At 39.4% G+C, this 25,942-nt stretch overlaps 1 protein-coding gene across 1 annotated transcript; it reads right to left on the minus strand.

The window, feature by feature from the left end:
- Nucleotides 1-380: 380 nt before the first annotated feature.
- CLUL1 (clusterin like 1) lies at nt 381-25,885 on the minus strand. Its single transcript, XM_059895178.1, has 7 exons — nt 25,774-25,885; nt 24,462-24,610; nt 19,325-19,492; nt 16,975-17,407; nt 12,983-13,120; nt 4,626-4,840; nt 381-569 (listed from the first exon to the last, which is right to left on the minus strand). The coding sequence occupies exons 1-7, from the start codon at nt 25,877-25,879 to the stop codon at nt 381-383; spliced, it is 1,398 nt and encodes a 465-aa protein (XP_059751161.1). The 5' UTR covers nt 25,880-25,885.
- Nucleotides 25,886-25,942: the final 57 nt, after the last annotated feature.

The following is a 25,942-nucleotide window of genomic DNA, read 5'->3' on the forward strand; positions in this document are numbered from 1 at the left end:
GCAAATATAGATCTTGGGGTAGGAACTTTTATTCAAATTTAGATTTATTCCTTCTGATTGATTCCAGAAGTGGAACGAATGTATCAAAAAGAAACTTTATGACTCTTGATATGTATAATTGAATAGCTTTTCAAAAAGGCAAAAACAGTTTACGTTCCCGGCAATAACATATGGGAATTCTCATTTCATCACATCCTATCAGGGTTTTTTTAATTTGCAAATTTAATAGGCAAAAATTGCTATCTTGTCTTAGTTTTCATGTCTTTGATTATTAATGAGGTTGAATATATTTTCAAGGTATTTTAAAACTAGTTTTGTCATTTTTCCCTTTTATGAATCATCTATTCCTGTTGACAAACATTCCTAATCAAGCACTCTGCTTACCAAGATTTAAAATGTTCCTTAAAATGCTGTACAGCTTTGGCCAGCATGTAGCTAATGAAGTTAGAACTCTCAGCACTTTCTTCATGAGGGATGGTGAGTGTGAAATTAGGGGAAGGCAGAATGCTTACATCTGTCATCGTTACATCTCGTTTGGAAAAATTTCCTTCATGAATACCTGGAACTACCTAAGAAGAAGGATTATACAACAAAAGATTACTAAATTCCAGCACACATTCAGCATTAATTTAATACCACATTAGTCAGGATAGGCTAAGTTGTGCTGAGGTAACAAATTAGCCCCAGCGTTCCAGTGGCTTCTTATGATTTACTCTTCACTCATGTTACATGCCCATTACAAGGGCTCTGAACCACCTAGATGCTCAGGACCCTGGCTGAGAAAGGAACATCATCTCACATGTGCTGTAGCACATGTAATAACGCATGGCTTTATTTACATCCTCAGCAGAGAAAGAGAATGGATAATCACACACAGGCTCTTCTCTATCTCAGTCTAGAAATAACGCTTTTCATTTTTGTTCCCATTTCATTGGCCAGAACTTAACACATGGCACCACTTAACTGCAAGAGGAGCAAGAAAGTGTGAGTGAGCGGATGGAAGATTTGGTGAGCGCTACTGTCTGTGTCACAAATATTAATGTGATGTACCAAGTTTTGTACTGAGTTTCCACAGGAAATTTACAATTTATGGTTGTATGTGTGATTTTTGTAAGAACCAGTCATCTGAAATGCATGTCGTTTACTTTCTTAATGAGTTCTCAAGGGCATATACTTTGATTTTAATAATTTAAATGAAACTGTAATGACATGCAACTTGATGTAACCTTAAGAGAACTATTTTGGGGCTTCCTTGGTGGCACAGTGGTTAAGAATCTGCCTGCCAATGCAGGGGACACGGGTTTGAGCCCTGGTCCGGGAAGATCCCACATGCCGCGGAGCAACTAAGCCCGTGTGCCACAACTACTGAACCTGCGCTCTGGAGCCCGTGAGCCACAACTACTGAGCCCATGTGCCACAACTACTGAAGCCTGTGCACCTAGAGCCTGTGCTCCGCAACAAGAGAAGCCACTGCAATGAGAAGCCCGCGCACCGCAACAAAGAGCAGCCCCTGCTTGCCACAATTAGAGAAAGCCCGTGCACAGCAACAAAGAACCAATACAGCCAAAAATAAAATAAATAAATTTATATAAAAAAAGAACTATTTTGAAAATGTGTTCAAATAAATTTCCCTATCAGAAAAACTAAAGCAGAATATTAAGGAGCCAAATTAACACTGGTGACTTCTTTTCTTTCTTTCTTTCTTTCTTTCTTTATTTTTGGCTGTGTTGGGTCTTCGTTTCTGTGCGAGGGCTTTCTCTAGTTGCGGCAAGCAGGGGCCACTCTTCATCGCGGTGTGCGGGCCTCTCACTGTCGCGGCCTCTCTTGTTGTGGAGCACAGGCTCCAGACGCACAGGTTCAGTAGTTGTGGCTCACGGGCCTAGTTGCTCCGCGGCATGTGGGATCTTCCCAGACCAGGGCTCGAACCTGTGTCCTCTGCATTAGCAAGCAGATTCTCAACCACTGCGCCACCAGGGAAGCCCTGGTGATTTCTTAATTCTAGTTTATAAAGCTACCATAAATTTCCCCCTTTTCATTTTGATACATATAACACACATAAAAACTGCATAAAGCGTTTACGTCTAGTTCAATAAACAATTATAACGCTAACATGTAACTACAACCTAAAAAGCATAATTTTTTTCACCTGCTGGAATTTGTATATTTTTTTACAAAAGATCCCTCTTCAGTATGTGCTGTTTTATAAATTTGCACTTTCCATTACATGATGAACTAAGAGCTGTTTAAAGAAAAATAAGTTTTACAGGCGGTTCAGCAAAGTGGTTAAGTCCAAGGATTCTGAAGAAAAGCTGTTTGGCCTTGAATCTCAGTTCTACCATTTACTAGCTGTGAGACCTCAGACAAGTTGTTTAATTTCTCTGTACCTCATCTGAAAAATTTGTAAAACAATCATACTCACCTTATAGGAACCCAGAGTATTAAATGATCTAATACACGGGAAAAGTTCTTAGAACATTGCCAGACAAATATTGAGTGCTCTTTAGTGGTGATTATTATTCGAAAAAATGTATCATTGAAAACCATAATTTTATTTTCTATGGAGTTTTTTGTATAGAAGTGTCTTTGTTATCAATATCAAAAATTTTAGTTAAATCAGTTAATGTTACTCAGAGCCACTAGAATGGAAGCAAATTGAAGCATAGAATGGAAATCCTGACGACGACAAAAACAGTTAAATATGGGCTCTGCTTTTCTAAAGATTTAAAGCACTGCTAAAATTTTTCTTAAAATTTTATTCTTTCCCTCATTCCTTACAAGAATTTTTCCTCTTTAAACTAAAAGTCTATATTTGTGAGAATGATCAAATATATTACATTATTTTACTCTTCTAGGGAATGATCTATCTAATGAAGTAATAGAGAGTCAGCAGGAATTGATAGTGGCTTTCAAAACCTTTTGACTATGGTCTACAGTTATAAACACATTTGTCATCATGACTCAAAAACACACATGTCTTAGAAAGCAAACTTATGGTTACCAAAGGGGAAAGGCAGCGGAGGGATAAATTAGGAGTTTGGGATTCACAGATACATACCACTATATATAAAATAGATAAACAACAAGGACCTACTGTATAGCACACGGAACTACATTCAATATCTTGTAATAACCTATAATGGAAAAGAATCTGAGAAAGAATGTATATATAAAAGAATATATTGACATATATATAACTGAATAACTTTGCTGTACACCTGAAACTAATGCAACATTGTAAATCGACTGTACTCAAATAGAAAAAGAAAAAAAACCACATCTTACATATAAGTTATACACATATATAAACACACATCATGGAAATGAAAGTTCCATGACATATGCATCTGACTTATTAAATGCAATGCACTCTAATATTTTTTCTTCTAGTGTGTCCTATTCTGCTTTTGTTTGTTTGTTTGTTTAATGTGCTGGTTGTGACTCTCTAAACTTATCTCTCAAACCACAACCTTGTACCTTGAAAGAGAGTGAATCACTAGGATACAGAATGTCTTAGGTCACATTGCCCAGAAGCAGAGCCTGAGATTCTGACACAGTTATTTATTAAGGGTGCTTTCAGTAAAACTTTTAGGGGGATGAGGCGAGCAAGATAGAGAAGAGGGAGAAGCTAATCTGGGAGGTGGCCTTCAGGTGACCTCCAGCCTCAGCCTGATCCTGCAGGGAGCTCTGGAGCATAAGTGGCCCCAAGGACAACCCTTTGGAGAAGGTTTCAGGGGTGAGCAGTTAGCAGCAGCACCAGCTGGAGTTGGTAAAGGGATCCCGGGGGACTGTTAACATTACATGCTACACAAAATATTGCACCTTCAATTGCTCTGCCGGTGATTTTTGTATCTGGGTCTTTTTAGGAGCCCACCAATACCAACCTCATCAGAAATCACTTGTCTGGTGCATCGTATATTAATGTAATATGGTGTGTGGTAGGGGCGCATCAGGGAAGAAATTCAATCACTATTTTATGTTATGCAACAGGAGTTATTGACTGCAAGTGGGAGACATGGTATAAGTGCAACTTAAGATGGCAATGTTTATATGTGAATGTTAATATATAACTGTGTTTAATTTTCAAGGTAAGTCAGTAGCTTGTTGTGTCAAAAGCTAATGAGAGCTATAATTTACAGAGCTCTTGTTTTGGATAAGGAACTTATACTCATTGTTTTACAGACATCCATTTTAAGGTAGCTATTATTATTCCCATTTTCCAGATGGGAAAACTGAGGCCTAGAAAGATTACGGAACTTTCCCAAACTTATTCAGCTGGTAAGTTTCAGAGTCAGCTTTTGATCTCAAGTTGCTTTACCTGAAAGTCTGCTCCCTTAAAAACGACATTGTCCAGGTTTCTTCACGGTTACTTGTATCAGCACTATAGCTCTAAGCAGATTAGCCATCTCTGGATTAGAAAGTATTTTGTGTTTTAAATTGGTTTTCTTTATAGAGTTTCTTGTTTTCTAAAGACCATGCACAAATCAGCCTGAGTACAATCACAATGGCAGTATGAATATCCTTCTAGAGCCTGTTTTCAAATTCAGATGTAATTAATAAGTAAATTAACAGAAAAATCAATGTATGCACACTCAGTCTCCATATCTGCTCTTGAGTCTCTCCATTACCTTTATGAAATTGAAGATGTTCTCGGTTCCTAGGGTCTGGTTTGCCAGTTCTGTCACCCAGCCAAACTGCTCTCTCATCTTCTCCATCAGATATGTGGTGTCCTCCAAGTGATGCTGGGTCATCAGGAGAACCTGGGCATACTGCTGATTGGATATGTTGACCAACTCAAGGGCCTCATCTACTTTTGTGTATAGTTTAGGAACATCAGGACAGTCTAGCAAAGAAGAAAGTAACATGGTAAAGAAAAAGGTATGTGGGACTTGGAGTTGGGTGTTGTGGATTTAAGTCCCAGCCCTTAAGCTTTCTACTTCCAGCCTTTTGACCTTGAGTGAGTTTTCAGCCAGGTACAATGGGCATGAATGAAATAACACTGCAAAATGCCTGCTCACAGGGCCAGCACACACTGAAGATTTAAAATGTTCCTTTTCCTTGTCTTCCTTTCCATAGTGTCTCTGAAGGTCATTAGGGCTGCTCACTTATACTCTGATCAGGACACATGGGAGATTGCACTTCTCTGCCACCTGGAAGTTGAGCATGGCCATATTCAAAGTGACGTGTCTTACTGATGGAGGAATCCTTTAAGAATGGTTTAGGATTTATCACCCTCCCTCCCCTGACAGTGGAACTAGTTTTGCTCCATATGGTGGAGGCTCCATCATCCTGAGTGAGGAGATGTGCAGCAGAGCTCCCATGCAAGCTGTAATTGACAAGACATAGAGAGAGAAAGAAACCTTTGTGTTTACAAGTCACTAAGATTCTGCAGCTCTGTGTTATTATTGCACAACAGCCCTTCTGAACTGAAACAGGGTTAAAGGAATTTATAGAGCTGTGCTGATGAGCATCTTGATACTGTGTAAAGATTATTTATCTGCAGACTACAGACGTGTCTATGTGTTAGGGCATCTGGGATCATAAGATATTGTTATTGTAGAAAGAGATCACAGGCTCTTTCGACTATGTCTTCCGCTGTTTACTAAGAAACCATGCCTTCAGGAAGATAGGGGTGGGGGAGAATCCACCAACCAGAAGCTAGGTGATTACCTCATCTCAGGTCTTAAAAATCAGTTTATAGTTTCTTTTTGAGATGTAGATATAATGCAAGATCCTCCAGCCTTCACACTTTTCCAAAAATTGTGTTGGGATCTTCAGGAGAGGGAGACTTTTGTACTTGCAGGTAAAAAAATTTGCAATAGTGTACATTTGAAAATAATTCAATAAAATATTTTGAAAACAAAGACAGTCACAGTTAACAAGATACAGTATACATTTGAAAGGAGATCCAGATATTCTTTTAAAATGTCTTCATTTGCAAGTTTAGAGTTGTTAACTTTTAGAATAGTGGTGTAGTTTTGGTTTTTTTTAAATTATGGGGTAAGAAGGTGGTGACTTCCCTCATGATCTTAGGCAAGGAGAATTCTACAAGGGACACTCATTTACTCTTTTAGAGAGTGGAAAAAGATTTCCCTCAATTAAAGGTGAAACTTTGTGCAAAACACAATCACATGAGAAAGGAAAAAGTAAAACTATCTCTATTCATAGACGACATAGTCTTGTATACAAAAAATCCTAAGGAATACATACACACACACACACACACACAAAACTATTAAAGGTAATAAATCAGGGCTTCCCTGGTGGTGCAGTGGTTAAGAATCTGCCTGCCAGTGCAGGAGACACGGGTTCGAGCCCTGGTCCGGGAAGATCCCACATGCCGTGGAGCAACTAAGCCCGTGTGCCACAACTACTGATGCCCATGTGCCCTAAAGCCTGTGCTCTGCAACAAGAGAAGCCACCAGAATGAGAAGCCTTCACACCTCAACGAAGAGTAGCCCCGCTCACCACAACTAGAGAAAGCCCGCCTGCAGCAACGAAGACCCAATGCAGCCAAAAATAAATAAATAAATAAATAAATTTATTTTTAAAAAAGTAATAAATCAGCAAGGTTGCAGAACACAAGATCAATATACACGTATCAGTTGTATTTCTATACACTAACAATGAACAAACCAAAAATGAAATTAAGAAAATTCCACTCACAATAGCATAAAAAGAACCATATGCTTATGAATAAGTTTTTTAAAAGAACTGTAAGACTTGTATTGAAAACTAAAACATACTGTGAAAAAAATTAAAGATGGCTTAAATAAATGGAAAAACATCTATTTTCATGAATGGGAAGACTTAATATTGTCAAGAGAGCCATACTCCACAAACTGACCTATAGATTTAATGCAATCCCTATCAAAATCTTAACTGCCCTTTTTGTAGAAACTGACAAGCTGATCCCAAAACTGACATGGAAATGCAAAGGATCCATAATAGCCAAAACAATCTTGAAAACAAAGAACAACATTGGAGCACTCACACTTCCCAATTCCAAAACTTACTACAAAGTACAATAATTAAGACAGTATGGAATTGGCATAGGATAGATATATGGATAAATGGAAGAGAATTGGGAGTCCAGAAATAAGCCCTTACTTTTGCTGTCCATGGATTTTCAACAAGAGTCCCAAGACAATTCTACAGGGGAAAGAATAGAGTTTCTCAACAAGTGAAACTGAGACAACTGGATATCCAATTGCAAAAGAAAGAAGCTGGATCCCTACCTCATACCATATACAAAAATTAACTTGAAATGCATCACAGACTTAAATGCAAGAACTAAATATATAAAACTCTTAGAAGAAAGCATAAGCATAAACCTGTGTGACCTTGGATTGGGCAATGTTTTCTTAGATATGATACCAAAATAAAAAAAGAAAAGAAGAAATAAAGTAGACTTCATGAAAATAAAAAACTTCCATGCTTCAAAGGACACCATCAAGAAAGTGAAAAGACAGCACATAGAATGGGAGAAAATATTTTCAAATAATATATCTGATGAGCATTCAGTATCTAGAATATGTAAAAAAAAAACTCTTACAACTCAACAATAAAAAGACAAATAACAAAATTAAAATATGGGCAAAGAATTTGAATAGACATTTCTCCAAAGAAGACATGCAAATGGCCAATAAAAACATGAAAAGATGCTTGATATTATTAGTGATTAGAGAAATACAAGACAAAATCACAATGAGATACCACTTCACACCCACTAGGTTGGCTAAAATAAAAACGATGGGCAGTAACAAGTGTTGACAAGGATGTGGAGAAATTAGAAACCTCGTACATTTCTGTGGGAATGCAAATGGTACATCCACTTTGGAAGAGAGTTTAGTAGTTCCTCAAAATGTTAAACATAGAGTTACCATATGACCCATATATATTTCATGGTATATACCCAAGAAAATTGAAAACATATGTCCAAACAAAAACTTATACACAAATGTTCATAGCAACATTACTCACAATAGCCAAAAAGTAGGAACAAACCAAATGTCCATCAGCTAATGAACGAATAAACAGGATGTGGTATATCCATATAATGGAATATTAAGCAGCCATAAAAAGGAATGAAGTTCTGAGAGATGCTACAGTATGGATAAACCTTGAAAAAATTATGCCAAGTTAAAGAAGTCAGTCACAAAAGACCACATATTGTATGATTTCATTTATATGACATACCCCGAATAGGCAAATTCAGAGACAGAAAGCAGATTAGTGGTTGCCAGGGGCTGGGTAGGGGAAAGGGGCAGGGAATGGGAAATGACAGCCAATGAATATGGAGTTGCTTTTTGGGGTGAAAATGTTCTAGAATTAGATAGTGATGATGGTTATACAACTTTGTGAGTATACTAAAAAACACTGAATTGTATACTTTATGGTATATGAACTATATCTTAATGCTGTTACTTAAAAAAATACACTCACATGATCTTTGGGACCCACAGTACCTTAAGGCATTTTTTTAGTCACCATATAGACATGAGAATGAGTGTTTCAAGAAAAGGAACAAAGAAAACCCACATTTAGCAGGTGTCTCTTATGAAATGTGACAATATGCATCTATTAGCTTTTGTTGCACAACAAACAAAAATTTATTATTTCTCATGTTTTTGTGGGTTGGTTGGACTATTCTTATGTCTGAGCTGGCTCAGCTGGGGCTGGATGGTCTAGACTCTCACATTTTGAGGGTCTCAGCTGGCATGGCTGGGACCTCTCATCTTCCAGAAGGCTAGCCTGGGCTTGATCACGCAGTGGTGGATAGGCTTCCAGTAGCAAGAGAGGACAACTTTAATTCACAAGCACATTTCAAGCCACTCACATTTGCCAATATCTTGTTGCTTAAGGACAGACCCACAGCTGAGCCCAGATTCTCAGGTTGAAAAAACAGACTCCAGCTTTTGATGGGAGGAACTGCAAAATATTGTGGCCGTTTTGTCTTTAATCTAGTGTGCATGTATCACCTTCTGCCTATGAGAGTTTCCAGTTTATACCTGTGGTTGTCAAGCAATTATTAATATTGCCTACATCACTTTTAAAAGAGATCCAGTTTAATTGATAATTATATGGTCTCATGTAACAGAAATTGGGCTGGAGACAGACATTCCTTGGTATAAATTCCATGTGCCTACCTCCTATATTAAGAAATAAAATATAACCCAAACAGATGAACCCCCACCGTGACCATTCCACATCAAACTCCTTTATCTTGAAACTACTATTTTGAATTTAGGTGTATACATCTAGTACCAGTAACTGGTATGGGAAAAGAGTTACTTACAGTGAGTCCATTTAAAATTGGGACCAAAAATGTATGGTAAATAATGAAAAAAAATGATTTATAATGTTTTGGAACATATTTCATTTATCTTATATTTTTCAAATATAAGATTATAATTACAGCTGTATGCTTAGTCTTAGAACAAAGAATGAGTCAAATGTCGATAAAAGAGGCAAAATCATTGTTTGACAAAACATACAAGAGTTGTTTGTAAAACACTGGAAGCAACTTAAATGTGCTTCAGCAGGAGAATGGATAAATAAATTGTAATGTGCTTACACAGACTAACATACAACAATGAATTTGTGAAATTAGAACCACACGCATTCACATGACTAAATCTCCCAAACTGTACTGAGTGAAACACCAAGGTGCAAAAGAATACATAAGCGATAACATTTATACTATTAAGAAATATTATCCAAAACTTGGAAACAATGCAGAAGAAAGGCTGTGTGTCCTTTCAATGTCACATAAAGTATTGTCTAAGAGGTCCACCCAAAGATTACTTAATTCTCTAGGGAAATGATCCTTTGTTGGATTTACTATTCACTGTTGATTCGGGCCAGACTCCACGAAATTAGATGTAAATTACAGACTGAAAAGTTGCAAATAATTTTTGTCCAGTAGAGACATAAATTATTTTGGTCTGATAGAAATCATAACTGCAAAAGTTACAGTTTTATTGCTCTTCAGTACATTAACTAGTTTTATATCTAACTTTGCAATCTTACTTCCACATTCTGTCTATCCTTGACAGTAAACACTTCAGTCTCTCCTGTACTCCTTTAAACCAGCTTAATCACTCTGCTCGTTCCCTTATTAATGGAATAAATCAATCTTAACATGCTCATTTTGTACTTGTATGAGTCATATTTTTAAGCTTAAAAGTTATACTTTGACAATATAAAAACTAAAAACATGTAAAACATTGCTATGTATGGTATATGTGTGTATGTGTGCTATATATAAATGCATATGATAAAAGTATAAAGAAACACAAGGAAAACAACAAGGTCCTACTGTATAGCACAGGGAACTATATTCAATATCCTGTGATAAACTATAATGGAAGAGAATATGAAAAAAGAATGTATGTATATATGTATAACTGAATCACTTTGCTGTACAGTAGAAATTAACACATTGTAAATCAACTATATTTCAATAAAATAAATTTTTAAAAAAGAAATACAAGGAAATAATAAGCACCAAATTCAAAATAGAAGTTTCCTACTGTGTGGGGAATATAGTCAGTGATGGTGACAAAGGTGGTTAAAAGTTACAAACTTCAAGTTATAAGATAAATTAGTACTAGGGATGTAATATACAACATGATTAATATAATTAACATTGGTGTATGTTATATATGAAAATTGTTAACAGAGTAAATCCTAAGAGTTCTCATCACAAGGAAAAATCTTCTTCTTTCTAAAAAATTTTTTAACTACATGAGATGATGAATGTTTACTAAACTTACTGTGTTAATCATTTCACGATGTCAAATCATTAAATTTATAAGTGCTGTATGTCAATTATATCTCAATAAAACTGGAAGGAAAAAAAAACCCAAAACGCTTTCCTTATAAGGGGATAAAGAGGATGTGATGTGGAAGGGGCACAGTGGGGGCTTCATCTATTTTGGTAATGTTTTATTTCTTCATCTAGTATTAGGCACATGTGTTTTTATTATTTTATTCTATATACATTTATCATAAAATATAAAAGTTTAGATTGTATGGGAGGGCTTTCCTGGTGGCGCAGTGGTTAAGAATCCGCCTGCCAATGCAGGGGACACGGGTTCGAGCCCTGGGCTGGGAAGATCCCACATGCCGTGGAGCAACTAAGCCCGTGCGCCACAACTACTGAGCCTGTGCTCTAGAGCCCACGAGGCACAACTACTGAAGCCCATGCGCCTACAGCCCGTGCTCTGCAACAAGAGAAGCCACAGCAATGAGAAGACCACGCACGGCAACGAAGAGTAGCCCCCGCTCACCGCAACTAGAGAAAGCCCGCGTGCAGCAACGAAGCCTCAAAGCAGCCAAAAAAAAAAAAAAAAAAAAAATTGTATGGGAGCACATTAGGACAGACTTTCCTCTGTTTTACCTTTGCAGCAATCAATTTATACTGCATGTATACTGTGTGACTCGATGTATACTGATTATCTGATGTGTTTATACTGTATTATCTGATTTCTTATATATTGTCTTTCTTTTTCCAGTTTTGTTGAGAAATAATTGACATACATCACTGTATAAGTTTTAGGTATACAACATGATGGTTTGGCTTACATATTCACAATATATTCTGAATTGATTGCTGTTGTGGGTTTAGTTAACATCCATCATCTCATACAGATACAATAAAAAGAAAAAAACATTCTCCTTGTGATGAGAACTCTTAACGATCTACTCTCTTAACAACCTTTCTATATATCACACAGCAGCTTTCGCTATAGTCATCATGTTGTACATTACAGCCCTAGTACTTATTTATCTGGTAAATGAAGTTTGTACCTTTCAATCACCTTCTTCCAATCACTTCCCCCCCCCCCCATCTTCTCTATTATCTTATGACAATCAGGGAGAGATTATTCTTCAAAGCTTTTAACTGGAAGTTAAAGGAAGTTAATGATACATAGGTGGCATGTTTGAGTGGGACTGTTTTTGTAAGAGGTCAGTATATTAGTGTATATTTTTCTCTTGTAAAAACTTCTGTTGTCTGTATGCAACCTTGTAACTGAGACTTGAAAAACAAACACTTGAATAATAAGAATCATGAGTACTTCAGACATTTTATTTAATCCTCAAAACACCTGTGTGAAGGTGTATATTAATTTCATTTTCCAAATGATGAAACAGAGGTGCAGAAAGTCACCCAGGGAGCAATTCTGAAGAAATAAGACCCTCACATCTGCTCTAATAAAAAGGTCCAATTTATATTCAATCTCTTGCTCCAAATCTTGGCCACATGTTTTAGAATTTCCTTCCCTTAGGGCTTTGGCAAGGTAAAAAGCAGAAGCACAGGTATCAAAAGCTCTTCTTGGATTTTGCAAAAAAAATTTGCGTTCACACCCTAGCGGTTGGGAAGTGACTTCAGCTGGGGAGGGGAAGGGACATGAGGGTCGGAGGAAAGGGGGAAGGGCCGGTGGAGAGAATTTTTCACCTGGGGAAGGAATGAAAGCCGCTCTCGGTCAGATCTGGGAAGAGGCGAAATGCACTGCTCAGGGCTTGTGAGAAGTTACTATCTGTATTTAAATACTAATTAGTAATTAACCCACCATCTGGAAAGAATTAATGCCACTTGAAAAAAAACTTACTTGGCTAAAAATCTGCTTACACATTTTGAAGATTTCTTCATTGGTGGTTCCCTTTCTCTGCAGTAAGAAGGAAGAAGTTGCCCTAATTTGCTCAGAGTTCTCTCTTGCACACAAGAGTGTTCGTTTGGTCTTTAACCATAAAAATTTTTCACGGGAATAATGAGGGAATTTTTAAAAGGGGAAAAGTAAGTTGACCTACCTTTGAATAATAAACATTTATAAACCTGCCCTGAGCACCCCAGGATGGCAATGAACACGCCAAAAAGAGCTTGAAGGGAAGCAAATGAATCCACGATGCCTGTAAAAGTGAGATTTGTGACCTCTGACCAGAATACAATCGAAACCCTGAGAACATAATAATCATTTACCTTCCCGTAGGTAATCCTGACATTTTTGGCATCTTGCGTGAAATTGGAAACATTCCGACGAGTTCTGGCGAAGTTCTCCGCGCAGCCCTCGGCCCCGCACAGGCAATGCCGTCCTACTCAGGCCGCCGTGGGCGGAGTCTGCAAGTAACAGCATTTTCACATCAGTGTCGTTAGACAGTTTGAACCTTAAAGGCATGGATAGAATGTCATTTCTCTTTCTAACCAGCACTTGCAAAATCTTTGTTCTGTATTCAATCGTAGGAGTGCATACTGGTGCAACCAGTTGCAAGGACAATTTGGCATCTATTAAAAAGTGCATGTATCCTTTAATCCAGCAGTCTCATTACTGTCATTATTACTCATCATTACTATTATTACTACTTGCTTCCCCCAAACCCCACTCCCCGCACAGAGGTTAATGCATATAATTTTATTTTCAGGAAGGAATCATGAGGAATTATTCATAGTAACTCTATTGGAAGAGAGACTTGATGGGGTGGGAGAGGGCAGCTTTCATTTCTTTTGTTCCTTTGTATATTTAAATTATTTTAAATTTAGTGTGTCATTTTTATCATTATTATTTCTGATATCATTGGGGTTAACTAGATAGGGAATTGTAAGCCACTTTTCTCTTTGGGCTTCTATTAAAATTTTTTCTAGTAATTATTTTAATTTTTTCAAGCTGTAATTTGAACGTGTATTGGAGTTCCAAAGATATTGGAAATGTCTGTTTCTTAAACTGGGTGGTAGGTATTTATTACTATTCTTTTTTGTGTTTCACATATATAATGTTATAAACAGTAGGTCAAAGATTTAGGAAAACATCTAAAGCAGATCAACTTTTAAGAAACTTTTTTTTTCCTGGAATAATTAACCATCCATATAAAAATGATGATATAAAAAGAAGTCGTCCAACAGCAAATTGACAGTTCCCAACTGAGTGTTTCACATTAGGAAAAATTTGTTATTAATTTTTAACCTGATGATATTCTGTTATATTAAATCCTTGATGTTAAAAAATGAAACATTTCGAGATAAATTGTGAAGTTTACTGGGACTTCCCTGGCGGTCCAGTGGTTAAGACTCTGTGCTTCCACAGCAGGGGGGCAGGGGTTCGATCCCTGGTCAGGGAACTAGGATCCCGCAGGCCGCGTGGCACAGCCAAAAGCAACAAACAAAAAATGTGAAGTTTATTGTTTAAAAACCTACGAGGCATTTGCTAGATCATCTGGTGGGTAAGGCAGCCATCCCCTTTGTTGAATGGGAGTCATTTTCTCCCATTCCCTATAGATTTAGTGGCATTTCCTCTCGCCCCAGAGAACCCCTGTGAGTTCTACTGTAGAGCAACTCTGCATTATGTGCTGTTAATTTTATCTTCTCTATTAGACTCTGAGTCCTTTGAGAGAAGGAATTTGGTCTTGTCATTTTAATCTTGTCATTCTTCCATAACTTCCTCTGTCATTTCACTTACGATATGGTAGTGTAATTGTTCACTGACCTGTTTTCCTTTCTCTGGACTAAACTCCTAAAAGTTAGAGGCTGTGTCATCTGTGTCATAATCATTGCTTATTCACAGCATCTAGATGAATACCTGGTATATTCAAGGATGGCAAATTGAGGGCTATATGAACCAATTCCCCATGCTATACTCATGAGAGTAGCCCATCGCCTACCTTCGGCCATGCCAGAACAGAGCCTGAGGACCCTTCTAGGCAGTTACTTCTAGTAAATCATCTACCCTCCCAACTTGCCTGTTTACCCCCTAGGAAAATTAAGGACAGCAAAATTCTCCAGGGCAGGATTAAAACCCAGATCTCCCAGCTCCCAGCACCCAGCACTGTGTGAAGCTACTACACCACAGTTTTATTGAATGGATCTCATCTATTCTCTCCAGGGATTTGTAAGCCAAGTGAGGACAATTGCAAAACCTATCTTATTCTGTTTCAACAGATTCAGCAACTGAAGTCTAGAAAGAACAAAGTAGGAAAGAAATTCTTTCATATGGAGACTAAAATGAAACAAAACTCGATAAAATTAAAAAATATATTAAACAAGATATTTCATATTTTTATCACCTTTTTCCTTTTAACAGTGTTCATTATTCAATTTTAGCTACTTTTCTAATTTTGGCTCTTAGGATGATCATGACAAATAAAGCCTATCTGTGAAGGCTGCCAGATACATAGTTTACACTCAGAAGATATTAACCACTGTAATTGACAGGAGGCAGCTTTCCTATGGCTATTGTAACAGATTCCACAGGTTTAGTGGTTTGAACAACATAGGTTGTTTTACAGTGCTATAGGTCAGAAGTCTGAAGTGGGTCTCAGCGGGCTAAATGAAGGTGTTGGCAGGGCTGTTCTCTTCTGGAGGCTCTAGGGCAGAATCCATCTCCATGCCTTTCCAGTGTCTGGAGGCCACCACCCTCCTTGGCTCCTGTTCCCCTTCGTCTATCTTCAAAGCTGGCAAAGTAGGGACAAGTTCCTCTCATAAGGCTGTCTCTATTGATTCTTTTCTGCCTCCTTCTTCTACTTTTAGGAGCCCTTGTGATTTCACTGGAGCCACCTGGACAACCCCAAATACTCTCCCTATTTTAAGGTCAGCTGTTAGCAACCTCAATTCCATCTGCAACCTTACTTTCCCCTGCTGTGTAACCTAACATTTTCACAGGTTCTGGGGATTAGGATTTGGGTATCTTTGGAAAGCTATTATATTATTCTGCCTACCGCAAGAGGCAAAGGTTTATTCTCATTAGGTGGATTTTCTAGGGGCAATAGGTTTATTCCTCACCTACCACCAGTCCGGAAAAGTGATGGAAACCACACGCAAATACCCCACAGCCCCTGCCTGCCCTATTTTTGATAAACTGTCCTCATGCACTCATCTGGGAAGAGAATCTCTCCTCTGTTGAGCTTGCTGTCTGGTTAGGGTAGGGACACTGGAGAGAGAAGAGTATAAAGGTGTAACAAAGGCTTTTTTTGTTTGCTGTTTTGTTTTTGTTTTTACTTTCTGCACTTGCAGGGGACCCTGGATCTCCAGATTATCACTGAGGTGACGGTGGTGCAAGGAAGGAACTGACTAGTTTAGATTCCTCATGTAAGTGGGATATAATATTTGTCCTTCTGTGTCTGGCTTATTTCACACAGCATAATGTCCTCCAGGTTCATCCATGTTGTCACAACTGGCAGGATTTCTAGAAGGAGCCCGTTTCATTTTTTGTTAGAGAAGAGCATCCCTGTCCTTGACTTAATGTTCCATAGAGATAAGTCCAAGGAAACACAGATTCTACCTGTGGCCCACACGGCAACTCTCATTTCTGAGATGCTGGCTCCCAGGCCCTCCACAGAAGCCCAAAGAAGTTACCTCCTTCTGCCTTACAACTTAAAGCAGCATTGCTTTTTCCAACATGGAATATCAGAGGGCGTGAGTGGTATTGGTAGAAGGCGATTATTATCATTTACAGAAATTTCTACAGTCTTGGGTTTGTCTCTGAGTATTTTCTCTGGTTTTGTGCATACATGATGTGATCTAAGGGATTACAGTAGCGATGCAGAGGAGGTCATGGAAGGCACTAAATGTGACCTGGTTTTACATGGCACTAAGGTTTCTTCCCAAACTGGGAGTTGAGGAGACTGGACTGATTTTAAAGAAACCCCATGATGTTCAAGCAGAATAGAGCCAAGCATCTGCCTGAGCTTTAATAAAGGAGGCAACTGTCTTTTTCAAGTTCTCACCTTACCAGCATTTTCTTTCTCAGCTTTGAAATTTTGCTTTAGAAATAGAGAACAGCCCCACAGAGCTCTCAACAAAGACGGGAGAAGGCTAGTGTTTGGCAGACCTCAAAGCTTTTTCTAAGAGGCTGTGAGACTTTGATTATCCATAAACCATCACTCTCAGAAACATTGTACAATGACTTAGAAATGGCTACCATTTCCAAAGTTAAATAAAACTCAACTTTAGCATAGATATCTAAATAATCTTTTAATACTTGCCTTTGTCTTGTTTTGATAAATCCTCAATTGCCTTCAGCATCTCAGTAACTGTTGCACTGACACTTTGATAAATAGAGAGACTGAAATTACAAAAGAGCTGGAAGAAGCTGGGAATGTCCCAGCTTTGCACAGGATGTGCTTTTTTTGCTGGCTCTTTGGAAAAAGCTGGAAAAAAGTAAGGCTCCATGAAGTCTGTATCTGACATGAAATATGATCGAAAAGCCTGGTCAAATTCTTGCTGCATCTGTTTGAAGACGTCAAAACTCCTGTTATAGAGAAATCCCACATCCATAGTCAGTTGGCTGAACATGTTCTCTATCTGGGTCAGTTGTGCATCTTCCTCAACGAACTTCTCACCTATGGGAAGGTCTTTTTCATTATCTTCATGGAAAGGAAACAGAAACTGATATATCTTCCTGAAAAAATGTTCAAGCTGTGGGGTGGGATGGGGGACAGAAATGAAATAAATTAATTTTCTTTTGGACTATTTTTTTATTGTGAATTTTAATGTCAACTTACAAGTAGTCATTCCAAATCAAGAACAGTTCTGGGCAAACTAGGAAAAGGTGATCCACTTTAAGATAATTTATTAACATTCATGTACCTGGCTTTGACTTTGACTAAGGAAATAGGGTCTAAAATTCCTCCTGGTTTCTGTTTGCCTACCAAGGCCTAAGAAGGCCAAGTTTTCAATATTATTGACAAGCCACAGTCCTGATGGTGGTGGTTGGCATGCATGGTTTTAGACTGTGCAGCCTGAAAACTGTGAAGAAGGCTCTTGTCTTTCACCTCTGTCTCAGTGCCTTAGTTCTTTTTTTTTTTTTCCTTCAGTGGCATGCCATTCGTGTCTTTATGCTCTCCTCTTTCTCATCTCATAAATTAGTCCACGGAAAAGATCAATACATTCACACTGAACTATAGATGCTTCATACAGCTAAATAGGTTACTTCGGGATGTTACATATTACCAGTGATCAAAGCCCTCCTTGGCTGTAGTCAAAGGAATGAAGCTCTAATTATAGAATTTCCTATTCAGGGGGAGATCTTCCAGCAGTCACACCATGTTCTACTTCATCTATGTGACACATAAGTTCATGCCAGAACATAGTTGCCCTTGTATGATAGTGATATGACCCTGTTGTATGTTTTGGAACGTAGCAACCATTGAACATCACTGTGGGAGCACTCCCCACCCCCGCTCAAGGGCTGTTCAGAGAATTCTCCAGGGGTTCTTAGAGGACTCATGCCTTTCTCAAAAAGTAATCTGGGTGGATCATCTGCCTCTCCCTCTGCCAGCTTCTGTTTACCTGAACGCAGCCACAAAAACGAAACTTTAAAAGCCCAAGAAATTGTCATAAGGTCACACAAAAGGCACATATAGGAATGGTCCCCAAAGCTCCTGACTTCCAGCCAGTGCTCAATCCAGTATACTCTGGTATGTTAGAGAGTGGCTATAAAAATAGAGCAGATGCAATTAACAGTGGAGGCAAATTAACTTGGCATATGAATTATCCTAGGGGTTGTTCCTTTTGTAATTGGGGATGGCACTGCCAAGCCAGGAGCAGAGTCTGATTACTGCATGCTCTGATATGGAGAGGGGAATTTCTCTGCGTTGCATACTCAGCCCACTTCTTGAAGGGGAAGGGAAATTCAGGCCAAGAGAAGAGGAGCCTTTTATGGGTCAGAGCTCATCCTTTTCAGGTCACCACCCTCTGTGATTCCCTCTGCCCAGAAGAGAGCCAAAAGGGACAAAAAAGAAAACATGCCAGTCCTACAGGATGTGCATGGATTGGGGTAAAGGGGACGTGAATGTGGGCACATGTGTGCACGGGCATGTGTGTGCTGGCACAAGAGGGCAAACCCATTGAAGGAGAGACTCAGGAGGCAGAGGATGCCTTCAAAGGCTTGGCCTCCAGAGAAAACATTAAAGCAGGTTGAAATCAGAGACTATAATACTATTATTCAGAATGCAATTCAGCAAACACTTATTGAATGCCTACAGTGCTTAAATGAAGGCAGATAAGATATGGTTCCTGCCCTCAAAGAGCTTACAATCTAGTGGGAACATGTTCATAAATAACAAATACAAGGCAGAAAGAGTCAGGGTATTTCTGAGAGATACACACAGTGTCCTGAAAGGGAGGGACAAGCCCTGGATGGCTGTTCTAACTTAAAAATTATATATCCACAAGTGATTCATACATAAGCATGAATGCTAGATTCTAGGTTGCAAAAGGCCAATATCAGATCATCCATATATATTCTAAATATTAACATAAGTTAATTTTTAAAAGTAAGCTGAAGCACGTACCTTAAGAACTTAGAAACCTTGAGCTCTATTTTTCCCTTACCTTGTTTTTCACAGAGGACCAACTGTTTTGGCAGGTTGTATAAAATCTCATGCAGTTACTTTCCAGGCAAGATTTGCATTCATCCCAGGAACCTGTCAAAGACACCTGGCATAGCCTTTCTTCCTCTTCTAGATGTTCTTGAACTTCATCCATAAGTTTCAGGGCCTCCTAATTAAAAAGTAGAAACACACACCTTATTTCCATTTCATGACTCTATGTGTTGTACCTTAGTTGATTTCACTCTTTACAAAATGTGCGTATTCTAAACTAAACCTCTGGGAATTCCCTGGCTGTCCAGTGGTTAGGACTCCTCGCTCTCACTGCCAAGGGCCCGGGTTCCACGATCCCTGGCCAGGAAAGTAACATCCCACAAGCCCTGCGGGGCGGCCAAAAATTAAAAAACAAAAACAAAAACAAAAAATACTAAACCTCATTCCTTCTTCAAGCCCTTAGCGTCTGACAGATCTACCCTGAAGCTTTCTGTTAACTTAAGAGAAGAGCACTGCTTGATCTCTATTGAAGACCGGGCAGTTCTTATCCACCTGTTCATTCATACAGTCAACAGCTATTTATTGAGTGCTTGCTATGGGATGGACATTCGCTGCCTGTGGGTGAAGCAACAATGAAGACACAGCCCCTACTCTGCTGAATGACTGTAATTGATCTGTTTACTTGTCTCTCTTCACTTCTAGTCCTTGGAGGATGTGGAAGATGGGTTTTTTTTTTATTTTTATAATATATATATATTAGTTGCTCTCATTTGTATTTTTTCTTTTTTTTTTTAAATTTATTTATGGCTGTGTTGGGTCCCCGCCTCCGCGCGAGGGCCCCCCCCAGCCGCGGCAAGCGGGGGCCACCCCCCACCGCGGTGCGCGGGGGGCCCCCCACCACCGCGGCACCCCCCGCCGCGGAGCACAGGCTCCAGACGCGCAGGCCCAGCAACCGCGGCCCACGGGCCCAGCCGCCCCGCGGCACGCGGGACCCTCCCAGACCAGGGCCCGAACCCGCGCCCCCCGCACCGGCAGGCAGACCCCCAACCACTGCGCCACCAGGGAAGCCCGAAGATGGGTTTTTAAGGCTTACAAAGTTGACACGTTTATTTCCTTCATTTATGCTGCTTTTAATTTTTGTATGTTCTTAAGCACTGCAAGGAAGCACAATTCTTGTGTATCAAATCAAATCTTGTATATCAAATTCCTGTGTACTGTATATCACAATTCTTGTAGTGAGTTGCATTCTAATGGCAAAGATGCTATATTCTGAGGGGCTTCGTTCTTCTCATCCATATTCCAAGCACTCCCCCTTGTGGTGCCTGCTGTACTCGGCCAGGTCCCGCCCAGCAGAAGCGACACATGTCCCTGAGAACGTCAGCCCTGCCCCCAGAGCTCCCCCCAGGCCAGCCCCACGTAGACCCCCCGCCTCCCTGCAAGTGTGGGCTTCTGCAGACCGGCTCCCTCCAGGCCTGAGAAATAGTTCAGGGGATTTAGGGGAAAGCCTCAGAGCGGATGGCGACTCCCTTAAGTGAAAAAAAACATGAGGGAGCACAGTTTCTAACACCAATGTAGTATGCACTTTTACCTACGGTAAAAGAAAAAGAAATCACCCTTTCCTGGCATATTAAGTCCAAAGAAACACCTGGGCACTGACAATCCCCCCACATCTCCTCTGCAGGGCTCGGATTTTTCAGCTGCCCTCATGGCAGAATCCTGGGGCTAAGCCGGGTGTCATTTGCTACGTCCCACATAAGAAACCTGGCAGGGCTCCAGTCTGCCAAATGCACCTCGTGATCCAGACAGGTTTAACTTGTCTCTTTGGGCTTTGCAGAACAATTTTGGAATCCTACAACTTCTCAAGAAAGGTTGCCTCACCAGGACAGGCAACAGTACTGCCCAGATTTTCTCAATCAGTCTTTTAAATATTCTGCCCATTGTCACTATAAACCGAAATCCCAATATTTCCAATTACAAACTACACTCACTGTGGACCCTTGGGCAAATTATTTAACATCTCTGAGCCCCTGTCTCCTTCTTAGCAAATAGGAATAACTGTAGGATCTACCTCTGAAGGTTGCATATTAAGTGAGACGAGCAAGCAAGGCACATAGTCCGTAATCATCTGACTTCCTTCCACTCACCTCCAAGAGCGTAACAAGAACCAGTGACCAGATCACATGGCCCAAGTTTTGGTACTGAAATGTTGCCATGGAGGAAGTAGGTCTCTGGTTTAGGAATGCCTTGTCCATGCCTTCTGCTTCCCCCTAAATGTCCCACCCAGAGATAGATTCCATACTTAGAACCCTCTTCCTGCAGTTCAAAGTCCCACACAAACCTGGATGGGGGTGCGGGGCATGGGGAATCACTTGAAGCTGCTGTAGGGTTTCCCACTTTAGTAAGAGCAAGTTTCAGATGCTCCCACTAAATATAAATAGGGAGAAGCTGACGAGGAAGATCGAGATTACACTGGATCACCTGAGGATGGGATGCGTTTTGTTCTGGGAGACTTGGGGGCACCCACCCCATATTTGTCAATTTGTAATTTGTGTGAAGTATCCTTTATTTCAGATTGAAAATAATTTTAGGGAGGGAGACAGAGGGTTAAACAGGTTTTTCCTTTTTTAAATGAATTTTTAAATGAGTACCCAAACCTTAAGAGTATAATTCAATGATTTTTTAAAAAATAAAATAAGTAGGTCTTAAGAAATAATAAAAATTCTACTAGCTCCTGGGATTCTTCAGGGTCAGAAATGGAACTAACACTTGCTAACCTGACCCACACTAAGCATTCTTTCCATAGTATGTGCTCCCTCCTTGGCTTGCCAGGAGGCCCGGGAAAGGGAGAAAAACAGAAAGTCACTGGGTCTTCCACAGGCACAACGCCAGTGGACTTTCTCCTGGGTCAGTCATGACAGGGTTACAACATTGTAAAGCAACCATACTCCAATAAAAATTAAAAAAAAAAAAACACAACACATTAATTAACATCTCGAAACTGAGTTTCCTTAGCTGTAAAATGAAAGTGATGGTTTACTCAGATGTTGGAAGGACTGCAGGTGATAATGCGTTTTATAAAGGGCCTGTGAATGATATCTAGTGTGGTTATTCCTGGTGGCCAGACTCACAAGCCCACCAGGGAAGAACACAGCTAGGGGGGCTTCCACATTTTCCTCATGAAGAGCTGGTTTTCATTTCCTCAAGGTCTTTTGATCTCTGCCAAAAGGGAGGAGGGCTTCCAGCTGCTGGTCAAGCAATCTCCTTTCCTCGACAGGGACCCTGTGTGGTGCAGGGAGAGGGATGGCTGCAAAATCAACCAGCTGGTGACAGGCTGACTACAGATTTGGGGTCCCAGCCTGTGATGTAGCCCTGCTCCAATGGATCAGGGGACACCCAGTGGCTACCGTGAATTCCAGCAGCTCCGGAGCTTGGTGACCCCCAACTTTATAGGTCTACAGGTCTAGGTGTAGATCAAGGTCTAGAGAAGAGATATTAGAACTTGTATTTGTGTTTTTTAGATTTAAAAATCAACTATGGGGAGGAGAAATGGGGAGTTGTTTAATGGGTATAGAGTTTCAGTTCTGCAAAATGGGATGAATTCTGGAGATTGGTTGTCCAATAATGTGAGTGCCTTTTTAAGAAAATATTTATTTATTTGGTTGAGCCGGGTCTTAGTTGCAGCTCGCCAGTCTTAGGTGCAGCATGCACGTGGGATCTAGTTCCCTGGCCAGGGATCAAACCCGGGACCCCTGCATTGGGAGCATGAGTCTTAACCACTGCGCCACCAGGGAAGTACTGTGAATGTATTTAATACTATTGAACTGTACTCATAAAAGTGGTTAAGATGGCAAATTTTATGTTATGTATATTTTACCACAATTAAAAATGCTTTCATGAAAATAAAATTTAAAAGTAATTTACTCCCAATTTTAAAATTTAAAATATTTTCCAAATTATTTTTGTTATAGTTTTGATATCCTCTATAAGGGTATGTTGGAAAATAAACTTAAAAAATTTTTAACTGTTCTGAGTGTCATGTTAATGGTTAATGATATTAAACTATGAGCCATGCAATGTCTATAATTTAGAAATGTATTGAGCTTTATACTGTAACATATGAACAGTTTTTAATATGGCCCATAGACATTTGAATATAATGTATATTCTCCATTGATAAGATACACAGTTTGGACAACAACTATTAAGTAAAGGTATTTGAATTAAAAAAATTGATGAGGCTGATGTACTCTTTCACATGCACTGGTGCTTGTGTCAGGCCATTGTGCGTGGCCAGCTGTGCGTGAAGACCCTGCGGGAGAGACACTGGTTGCCTCTCTCTGTTCGCTTGGAGCCAATTGCAATGACTTGCCATTTAAGAGGACTCAGGTAAATGTTGTTTTTTAACTACTTTTAACTAAACTAGCCCTCACTAAATGAACAGGAGGCTTTAAAAGTTTCTTGGAAAAAAACCCCAGCAGATTAAAAAATATGAATAACTTAAGCTCAGGGAGATAAGAAGCAAATGGCAGGGCTGCCACTTTTTCATTACAAGCTCTTTGGCCTTGTGTCAGTAAAGATATGATGATCTGCTCAGATTTGGCAATAAGCTAAAAAATTTTCGAAATATCTAGATTATTTGAAATATGGACTTACATCTACCCAAGCTAGTGATGATCCCTAAGTACATTCTGTGCCTTGAGATAGTAACGGTAGCAATTCATGTGGCTAATTGAATACATAAATGAAAATGCATATATTCAGGAGTGGATGCTGACAATAATTACGGTAATAGGGATGGGAAAGAAAAAAACTTTGGAGGCCACTGATGTAGCCAAAAACTCCCAGACACTTTTGACACAATATCCCAACTCAAAAGGCACCAATAAAGCATTTTTAAGAAAGCAGCACTTCCCAAACAGAGCCGAATCCCCCAAATTCCCGAGTTTGGAGTCCTTCGAAGGCCTAATCTACAAGGATTATGTTCTTTGAAGAAATCTGAAATTTTCTTCAAACTCTTCCTCCAATAAGGGCTGCTCTCCAGAAAATCTATGATTAGGGTAAATAAGTAATTCCTCCAGTGCACTCAGACATGCACTATTTATGGTCCAGATATAGTTAAGGACAGGTATGATTTTCAATGACTGTACCTGCTTTTCTTCTCTGCATTTCTTCAGGGTTCTCATTAGTTTGCTATGTTCCTCCTCTCTTCTTTCCATCAGGATTTTCATTTGCTTCATGCCAGTCAAAGCCTTCTTCACCTCTTCATCTATATCTATCTCCGCAGCCTTGGAAAAACCTAAAAGATTACAATGTAGTTGTAGTTTTTTCCTTTGAGAGCTGATCAGATTACAATGTATCAGAATACAATGAGTTCACCAACTTTTCATGTTCCCCCAGCAGAGGCTTAATTGTTGTTTTTTTTTTTTACAGCATCAAACTTTGAAAGCAGATCACAATGATTTGGGCTGTCAGCTGCCACATGGACACGGCTACCACCCGGGTGATACCTTCTGTTCCTCACTTCTGAACTTCTAGCCAAGTCAGAGTTCATTTAACCCTATTCTTATCATTTTCCTCAGGGCCTGTTTTCATTTATCCAATTGTTTTTCTTTCCCTTAAAACTCAAGTGTGTTTATATTAGAAGAAAACATTGAATTTTCTTCACAGACAATTTATATTAAATGCCCAACTGGGAACCTTAAACAGAGTGAACAATTTCCTTTTCTTTCAGCTTCAGTTACCTTCCCAGGAGGCATAAAACCTAGAAAGCATCTTGTATAATGCAAGATTCTTTAATAACCTACTGGACATCTCTTACACCCCTTTAATAAGCCTTTAGTGAGTATGAAATTCATGGTTTGTCATTCTCTCTTCACAATAGCCAATGTGGCCGCCAAAGGAGCTTAATCTGGCCTCCAAATTTAATTACAGATCCCCAAAAAGAAACGTTTAAACTAATTTCTTTTCCTAACTGTTAAGTACTCAAAGCATATCTCATCAAGCAAAGGCCACAAGTTAATGAGCACAGACCAACCAGATTCAATGTCATTATAACCCATTCTTTCACTATCTCAAGAATAACTGCATGGATTACTTTAATTGTTTAAATTTTTCAAATGCTAGAAAAGAATTTCACTGTTCATTAAAACTGTGCTCAGAGGACACCAAACATCTGGATGAGACCAAGCAATGCAACCCAAAACGTTGGCAAGTTTTATCTCTGTGATGGCAAACATCTGGATATGTGGACCGTTCTCAGAGTCGCATTTGGAATTTTCTATTTTTATCCAGATGCTTGGCGTCTTGTCTACTTGGCTTAAGTGCCTGGAGAACATCTCACCGTGAAACTAGAGGGCATCCTGAATACGGTTATCTCTCACCTGTAAATCACCGTAAATGCCAGCAGGACATGCAAACAGGCAAACGGGACACAGCGCAGATAAAGAAACCAAACATTACCCTTCAGGTCTCCATGGATAGCAGTTTTGTCCTTCCAAGTAGGTGCACAGTGACAATCTTTCAACCACAGCAGATACACAATAAACACCAAGAGTGGCAGCTTCATGTTTCCGCTGTGACTGCAAAGGAAAAATAAACCTGCATCAAATACCTTAGGTTAAGTCAGTTT

This window comes from Balaenoptera ricei, chromosome 14, assembly GCF_028023285.1.
Source record: "Balaenoptera ricei isolate mBalRic1 chromosome 14, mBalRic1.hap2, whole genome shotgun sequence".
NCBI classification, from domain to species: Eukaryota; Metazoa; Chordata; class Mammalia; order Artiodactyla; family Balaenopteridae; genus Balaenoptera; species Balaenoptera ricei.

Excerpts from the sequence above, each read along its gene's own strand:
- CLUL1 (XM_059895178.1), bottom strand. The coding sequence starts at position 25,879 with ATGAAGCTGCCACTCTTGGTGTTTATTGTGTATCTGCTGTGGTTGAAA. Across the intron at positions 17,408-19,324 it reads GGTCCTCTGTGAAAAACAAG|CTTGAACATTTTTTCAGGAA; the intron begins GTAAGGGAAAAA and ends CCCACCCCACAG. Across the intron at positions 13,121-16,974 it reads TTTATCAAAACAAGACAAAG|ACTCCGCCCACGGCGGCCTG; the intron begins GCAAGTATTAAA and ends TGTTACTTGCAG.